Raw genomic sequence first — 8868 nt, 5'->3', positions numbered from 1 at the left:
CTTGTCCTCCATCATCTTCTGGCAAGCAGGGGAGAGAACAAAAAAAAAAATCGTTTGTAGCATATTGTTTATTTATGAGGAACTATATTTTCACCTCCAAATTGATCTCTTTGTTCAACTTCTTCAATGGCCCATAAAAAAATCTATAAAGCCGTCTCAAATCATTCCTGTTGTACATTAACCCTCAAAGACATTATCTGGAATGGACTGTGTGTGTTTAAGAATGCGTCAAGTAGCAGATACATCACACTGAATGCTGTCAATGTTATAGGTTCTTATACAAAATATACCCATTGGTCAATGATAAGATGCATACCACCAACAGGATTTGTATTTGTAAACGTCAAAGACCTCTAGGTGTCTAGTCATATACACAGGGTCTTCAAAAATATAGTTTTGCCTCTCCCTTCCACAGCTCTCTAACCCCCAAGGCTTATCAATTACGATTGTTCTTGTATTATTATCTTGTAACATAAAACAAAAAATAGAAAATTATAATGGAAGTAATGGAATTGACTCAATGTTTTTACTCTACTTTTATACATTATTTTCTTATCAAACTAGCTAACAGGTATTTTTATATGTTTATACGCTTACAAGATGTGTATAAAGAATAATATTTAATTATTTTGATTGTTTTTAGCTGGTGGTGAATGTGGGTCCTAATTTGCTTCAGTTCCATTCTTAACCAACATCTGATCAGTAATGTTTTATTTGTTGGTTTTATGATCTTGACGTATACACCTAAACCCAGTCGTATCACTGACGTTTAGAAAAATAAACAACCCCCAGGGTTTTGCAGATTGTAGTGTACATTATATATTACAGTGTTTTCGTCTCTGTCCTTTGCCACATGTTGAGCTTTTGGTGCTATAATAAAACCTGTGATTGAGCTAATGTGTTTTGTTTCAAAATACTGTGCAGTACACGTCCGGGTGCTTTCAAATAGCCTTGTTTGGCGTTGTCCTGTAACGTTTCTATTGACATAGTGTAAATAGATTGGCTACCAAATCAACATGTCTCTGATATCTTTGGTGTCCGATGTTTTTTGCCGGAGCACCTTATCACATGGGACTAAAACGAGATTTGCTCACATGATGCAACACATTTTCCGTTATTCTTTTTCGATATTGTGTTGATGTGGTTGAGAGAGTATTAAAAGGCCTATCAATGGCCAGTGGTTGATTGGATAACGGATGTTTTGGTTGAATTGTAGGCTACAGTTAAAGTACCAACTGTGAGAAAATTATCAGCTCAATTAAAATATACAATACAACTAGTGATTAAATCATAAAGTAAATTGGATCCATGGTATAAGTGGGAAACCTCATAGTAAAAACCTATTATGAATTGGTCATATGGTGTCATCTGTCTGTTCTCTTGTGTTATGGTGACTTGTATATTTCAATAAAAATATGTAGAATATATCCAAAAAACGTGGGTTTTTTTGGGCATTTTCCCTCGATCAGGGATAGGCTACTTTATTTTTATTTACAAAATGTGACATGCCAACTAGTGTACCAGTAACGATATGGCGTGCCAATGTTGCATTGTAAATTTTCAAACTGTAAATCATCACACTGCCAGGACAGATAATACAATTATGCGAGTTCCTTCGGAATAAATCACGATGATAAACTGTTTGTTTGTCCCTGTCGACTCTGGTCCCCCTCTCCATTTTCTATAGTGGTATCACCCAAGATACAGCATCTCGCTCCAAACATTCCGACTCATTCAATAAATAATTGTCTTATTGTTGCTTTTGCATCCGTCGTGGAAATATCAGTTTTAGTTACACTACTGCGGCTCCCCATTGTAAACATTTATCCCAGCTGTCAGTGCAACATCAAATTCCACTCGAGTCATGGATGCAGTCTGCAGCAACAGGAGCATGTCTTACAGTAGATGGAGTTATGACAGGTAAAGACGATTTTTTTCAAATGTACAGTTTGGGCAGTCCAACGTGTCCATAAAGTGTCATCCGTTTAAACTTAACGTTTTAATTATCATCAGCAAATGAGACACGTTTCTTTGTCAACTGCGCAATAGTTGTCAAGTGTATTGGAGATCCGCTTGACTAATTATGTCGGCCAAATGTGTATTGTTATGAACGCATAATAGTGTTTGCTATTCACATTTTTCTGCATGAATAACACGAAGTGTTAGGTTTGCTCTGGCTGCCCACAACGCTGGAATGAAGTAAGATCCCGAAGCCCTTGCTCATTTAAATATTATCCTTCTAGAAGAGTGTTCAGATTCAGAGTATTTTGACATTAATGCAGGTTTATTCGGTACTTTTAAAGGACCGATGAATACACATAGCCTAATGTATGTAACTGGATGTCTTATGTCAATATCATACATACTAATATCGGCACTCAACAGAGGTAGGCTATTACTATACAGAGATGCTAGCCATCTTAAAGCTGCAATTCAATACTAACCATCCTGTGCCAGGTCCTTTAAATGAGGGAAGTTTGTTTTATAATAAAATATGACATGACATCGCTACTCGTGCAAACCTCTATACAAGTATATATACTGCATAGCCATATAGCACACCACGATTATTTATCTATACGAAAATTAGATTGAGACACCCGTTGGGGAAAAAATAACAGAAACGCTAGAAATATGAAATCAGAGGCAGCAATAGGCTACAATTGAAAAAAATAATTGTAAAAATTGGGACATGTTGTCAACTATAAACCCTTTATATCCTATTCACAAGAAGTCACTGGGAAAACAAAAGTGACAGCGAATATTACATATTATGCATATTATGCCAGTGGTCTGTTAGAATCAGAGATTATTTTTTTCCTTTTCTTCTGCATAAAAAACCCCACTGACAGACAGACAGACAGACAGATACATACACACACACACACACACACACACACACACACACACACACACACACACACACACACACACACACACACACACACACACACACACACACACACACACACACACAGTAGGCCTACCTGTACTATCACCAGGATTTTTTTACCTGGAGATCACAGGAGTCGGCAGTAGAGAAATAACGTTCTCTTCCATTTTGTGCCCTTCTTCCTAATTAAAATATGCAAAAAAATAAAATAAACATTACAACTTTTACCATCAAAGTTACCCCACAATGTAACAATGTTCTTCTTATCCATAAAAAAAAGAACACATCTAATGTAAAATTGTATTATAAACGTGTTTACCTTATTAGGAACCACAGGGAAAACCATAATAAAAATGTAATAATAGTGGATAAACCTCCTTTAGATTAGATTTAATTTGGTTGAAACCTTCGGTATTGGACAACTATGTTGGTCAATGCAAGAACTAGTAAGACCAAGCGGGATTGTTCATCCTGCGTGCAACTATATAGTTGGATTACAAATTGCAGTAAATCAAAATGGTTTCCGCGTATCAAATGAAAATAGTTTGTGCACTAAGTTTTGAGCATTGCCAATCTGTGTGTTTATTTATAATCTTACTAAAATTAGGATTTGATGTCTCCTTATAAAATAAGGAGACAGAATATATGATGTCCAAATCACAGTGGGAAAAATAGAAATGAGGACCTTTCATCCACTGACCTCGCTGTCAGTCAAGGCTATTCTTTCTTAGAACACACAATTCAGTATTAGGGATATTGTAATGCTGGTGTGGTGTTCAACCTCACCTTAACACACATTATTAGCTCACACATTAGCTATGTGTGTGTATTAACTCACACACACACATAGACACACACTCACAAAAGCAATTGCATCTCTATGTACCCCCCCCCCCCCACATACACACTCAAACAAACATGAATACACAGATACACTTGGCCAAATACACACGTATACACAAAAAACGTATACACACAGGAGATTGGATCTCTATGTACACACACGCACACACACACACACACACACACACACACACACACACACACAAATACACACAAATGCACACGTACACACAGCATATTAATTCAACTACCCTGACTCCCACTCACTCACACAGCATTCTAGAGTGGTGTCCAGACAAGATAATACTCACATCTTGGAGAGCATGTCTTAAAGACAGAATTAAAGGGATATGGAATATAGGGATAATAGAAACAAAGACACCACCACGCTGAACTTGATCTTCTATTCAGCATTCTTGGCATTTGACGAGACTCATTCGGTCGTGGCCAATTTGATAGCTCTCCTCGCATCCCCTCCTCTCCCCTTCATCAGAGATTCGTTCACGCCGATGAATAGAGAAAATGAAGCAACGTAAGATAAGAGAAAAAGTTGTAACTGTGGTCTTGTGGTCTGAGCCTCAATCAATGGTCTGAAGAGGATTGTTTCCAATGCGTCACGGTAATTAATGGGCAGTGTTTGGTATGTAGCCGGGGTCTCTGGTTCCCATTGGCTGACAGCAGGTGCATTACAGCTGCTCTTTTGGTGTGGTCGGGAGGAAGCCCTCTATCTAACAACTCCTCCAAACAGTTCAGTGGAGGCTCAGGGGAGAGTGATCACTGTCCACCCCGCACAGCAGCTGGAGAGGAGTGTGAGAACCCTGTGTGTGTGCACTGCACAGTGGAGGATTATGGGGTATGGCCAAATAGATTCCTATTATCCCCTGATTGCGGTTGGTCTAGCAGCCATAGTGTGTATGTGTGCTGAGCAGTGCAGTGTATTTATTTGCGCTTTGATTTTTTATAGTGGACCACTATGTGTGTCATTGTTCATTGTATAGGTTGAACAATCTCTCAAGACTTACTCTCTTAAGACTTACTCTCTTAAGACTTACAATCTATGTCGAGAAAATACTTACTATTAAATAGGACTGTATGAAAGGAACCGGGCCAGGAATCAGAGTCATGTTACAGTGGCGCTAACTATGTCTATGTATACAGTGAGCGTAATGGCATTCCCAAAGGAGCCCAATCTTCAGGTGTGTTTAGAGGGACCGTGTGGAGCTTGATAGCCGCATGGAATACTCTTCCCATGACCGCATGTTAAAAGAGACTAGGCTAGGAATTCACTTATTCCTATTTGGAATTCATACATAATTCATGCTGAAAGTCAATATATGCTAGCTCTTGGCATCGAGTCTGAATAAGTAGGTCTCAGTGTTGGGGATAGTACATGGTAATTGGTTCAACTGGCGTGCAGAATCACTTACTAACATTAGAGCCTCACCTCTGTCATCAGAATAAACACCCAACCATTTCGTACCAAAGCAAATAGACAAATGACCTTGTTCTATCTGTGTATTGAGGTTATATTTCTGTGGAGAATTCCATGACCACGTTACTTTATTCCCTATAGGTTGTCATCACATGTAGCGAAACGTGAAGCAAATTAGTTTCATTCAGCCAGATTTGCGTAAGATGCAACCTGAACTACGGATGGTGCCCCAGCCAATACGGGGGGAGCTGGATAGCAGAGGTTGGGGTTGTGTCTGCTGGTAGGATGGCCCCAGCGGCCCAGAGGACCTGCTCTTCCTCCCTCAGGCTGACACACGAGGATAGACAGAGGACATCATTGAAGTGACGTTCTCGTCCAGGGATTGTCAGGGTGGATCCGTAGCCTGTTGGGTGACGTGTCCAAAAGCATCCCTCCCTGATTGTCAAAGAAAGCCAATTATCCAGCATCGTGATAGATGCCTTGTTAATGGCTAATTAGTTAGTACGTCATTTTACATATGCTGTTCTTCAAATTAAAAAGTGCAGTTCAGACTTGTAGAATTGTTATCTTAAACTGTTAAACCAATCTAGTAACCAACTGGAGTATTTGTTGTTACTACTTGTAGTCTCTGTTGTAAAACACGTTTGCAAGCAACAGCTCGTCCAAGAGCTCTGCTGTCCTGATTTAGTGTCTCCTGCAAACGACGGGCTGTTGGCAGACCGTTGGCCTCAATAAAATACATTGCAGTATTTTTGACCGGTTTTACATTATGCAAGTGAATGCTAGGTTACTCTCCCATGTGCCTACGCACAACCATATTAAGTATTCAACAGTTTTTTGGGCTTTTTTTAAAGATCATTTCTCTCGCACAGAGCCGGGAGGCTGGTGTTACTGTGGCCAAGGTACAGGACAACAGATTGTTATCCAGTCCTTCTGCTGCTTCTGACCACTATTGATCGTAGTGTTAAAATGGAGGTGAAAGTGTTTACCTAAGACCGAGTAGATTCACAATTCAAACACTCGATTGGCCTGGAGTGATCTAAACGTGATTTCTCCCCTCCTCACAGAGAGGATAACCTCCTCTCATAACTGATGAGTCCTCCTGATGTAAAATACTATGAGCAGTACTATGAATACAGAGGTACAATACTATGAATCAGAAAGCGAATATGAGAGAAGCTACTGAGGCTTGTTAAGGCACTACATTTATTCAGGATAAAAGAGAACCAATATTCCAGAAAAACGTTTTATTAGAGATAGGTGATGTCCAATAGTGTTGGAGTTTAAAACACATCAGTATACTTGGATAATAATAAACAACTAGTCAAGTAATATTATGCAATTTAAATTGCAGTCTATCTGTTCCTCAAATAGGACTGTGCAATATGTGCAAGATTGCACGGTAAAGCACAAAATTAAATATAAATTAAACCAAAAAGTGGAATAACTGTATTTTCTTTGCCAAATAGAGATATCTTATATAGCTATCTTATCGCCTTGTAAATTAAACTCCTGCTTTCAAATACTAATATATCCTATACTGGTCACTTCACTAACCAGTGCCTCTATCACTGGTAATCGAATGACAGTGAGCAGGTACATGGTACAGCAGTGGCTATGCCGACGTGGTAGCTCAGTTCAGATAATGATAATTAGTAGCATAAGGACAAAGCAGTGAGTCTTTGTGGTTTGCAGATTTTCTATGGGTTTCTTTGCCTTTGATGCATTTGGGTGTCTTATTACTGGGGGTTTGTTGTCGGTTCCTTGTTGTCCACATCAAAGCAGAGATGTGTAGTCCTGATGTCCAGCAGGTGCGCCAGCACGGTATGCATACAGTGAAGATAGTGTAGCGCTATAGCACTGCAGACAGGATCTTGGATGGAGAGCTGGATTCGTGCAACATATAAAACGTGTAAATGTGTGCAAAATGAAATGCACTTTTGATCTCTCGGAAAAAAAAAGTCAATAAACACTTTCATCCTTTTCTTATTTCTGTACCCTGTGGAAGTGCTAACCACAAAATTAATTTATTTAGTCTATGTCAAAACATAATCTATGACTATAATTACTGATAGTTTAGAGTGCACAACCATCATCAGTGCATCAGTAATTATAGTGTCCATAATGCTACTGGTAGTAGTAGTCATAGCAATACACACACATTGATTATAATCGGGAGAACATGTGTTAATAGATGTTACTGCCAAGGGATTTGCTTGCCCTCACAAAAACAACAATCTAGATTGCCCACCAACCGCCTTGTGTCTTCATATATAACCCATCCCTCCTCTCTGCAGCTTCTTGTTATTTTGACCGCCCTTTTTCTGTACTCAGATGTGCATTCATTCCCTCTCTCTCTCTCTCTCTCTCTCTCTCTCTCTCTCTCTCTCTCTCTCTCTCTTTCACTCATGCTGCCGTTTGTCTAGCTTCTACAGGATCACACACTGGCACGATGACGTAGCCAAATACAGTATCATCCCTGATCCTGTATGTATCTTGCATGTCTTTCGAATATGGATGGTGTATCCTACAATCAACAAATATGCGTACACTAATGACCGCCATGTCATAAGGTATAGGAAGTTACACAATGTAGGACTGAAAGGTCCAATTGCTTTGTTGTCCGTGGGGGGCTTGTGACACCTCCTCCTACTACCACTTTGTAGCATGGCAGCCTGTTTTGAGCCGGATCGCTCACCAAACACTGGCTGTCACCGTGGAGAGGTGACGAATGAAACCGTCCAATTAAGAGAGGTGATGATTTGATGATATTGTACATGTTGGTACAAGAGGACAGGACGGTGAAGTTAGCACCCCTATACTCTCGTGACGAGCTCCGTCTGATCTTAAGTGACCGCAGGGAGGCCGGACCTTGGTTTAACATCTCGTCCATAAGACAGCGCTCTCCTCCCTGGCTCTGTCCCGGGGCGTTTGGGATACTCCATAGGCCAGTGGGGGGGATGAGCACCCCCCCACTGGCCTTCCAATACCTATACCTATACCAGCCCCCGCCGGTCTACCGTCTTAAGGACCGACCAGGCCAGCGCTGCTTAGCTTCCACAATACTAGGCAGGTGGCCACGGTGCTGGCATTTGTGTGATGGTGTAACCTACAGAATCAATGACTGTGTTTACATGGAGAACCTTAACCCGACTATGGACCTTATTCTGATTATGGTAATATTGCGATTAAGGTGTTTACATGAGTTACTAAAAGAATACTCTGTTCATATTCCCCGTTTACATGTAGCCCAGCATAGACTGATTAAGCAGTGTTCTTTAAGTTTCTCGCAATCATCTCGAAGTAGCCGTAATATTGTTTCTGTAACCTTATAATTCATTGTTTGCATTATTTTCGATTTTAGTTCAATTACACTGGTAGGATTAATTATTTTATTATTATTTCATATATACATTTTCGGGTAACATTTAAATGGATAGTTACGTTGGGAATATATTGGTTCCTACCCACCTTTTGTTTAAAGGGGACAGTTAAGTGGGGGGACCAATTGATGAGTGACTGAGCACATGCAGGTGTACTGTTGCCGTGTTAATATTGGAGTATTAATGTCCATGTAAACGCAGTCATTGACATTATTTTGATAGGCTCAAGTATCAAGAACAGGAAGTAAGAAGAGAGGAGAGGGAGTTGAGGTATGGGAATACGTCTGTTGAGGTAGTTGGAACATTTGGAAAACTGG

General features: G+C 39.9%; 1 protein-coding gene across 3 annotated transcripts in view; it reads left to right on the top strand.

Annotated features, from left to right (window-relative positions):
• Positions 1-1864: 1864 nt before the first annotated feature.
• The window catches only part of tub (TUB bipartite transcription factor), a gene marked incomplete at both ends in the record, with an annotated part of 35909 nt that continues 28905 nt past the window's right edge, over positions 1865-8868 (top strand). For all 3 annotated transcript variants that reach the window (XM_084476048.1, XM_084476047.1, XM_084476046.1), the window contains one exon: positions 1865-1920. In XM_084476048.1, the coding sequence (XP_084332174.1) occupies positions 1865-1920 (56 nt within the window). The remainder of the gene's footprint in view (positions 1921-8868) is intronic.

The sequence above is a fragment of the Micromesistius poutassou genome (genome assembly GCF_964030765.1).
Source record: "Micromesistius poutassou genome assembly, chromosome: 12".
Taxonomy (NCBI): domain Eukaryota; kingdom Metazoa; phylum Chordata; class Actinopteri; order Gadiformes; family Gadidae; genus Micromesistius; species Micromesistius poutassou.
Note: the sequence above shows the minus strand (reverse complement) of the source record. Positions and strands in the feature narration are given on the sequence as shown.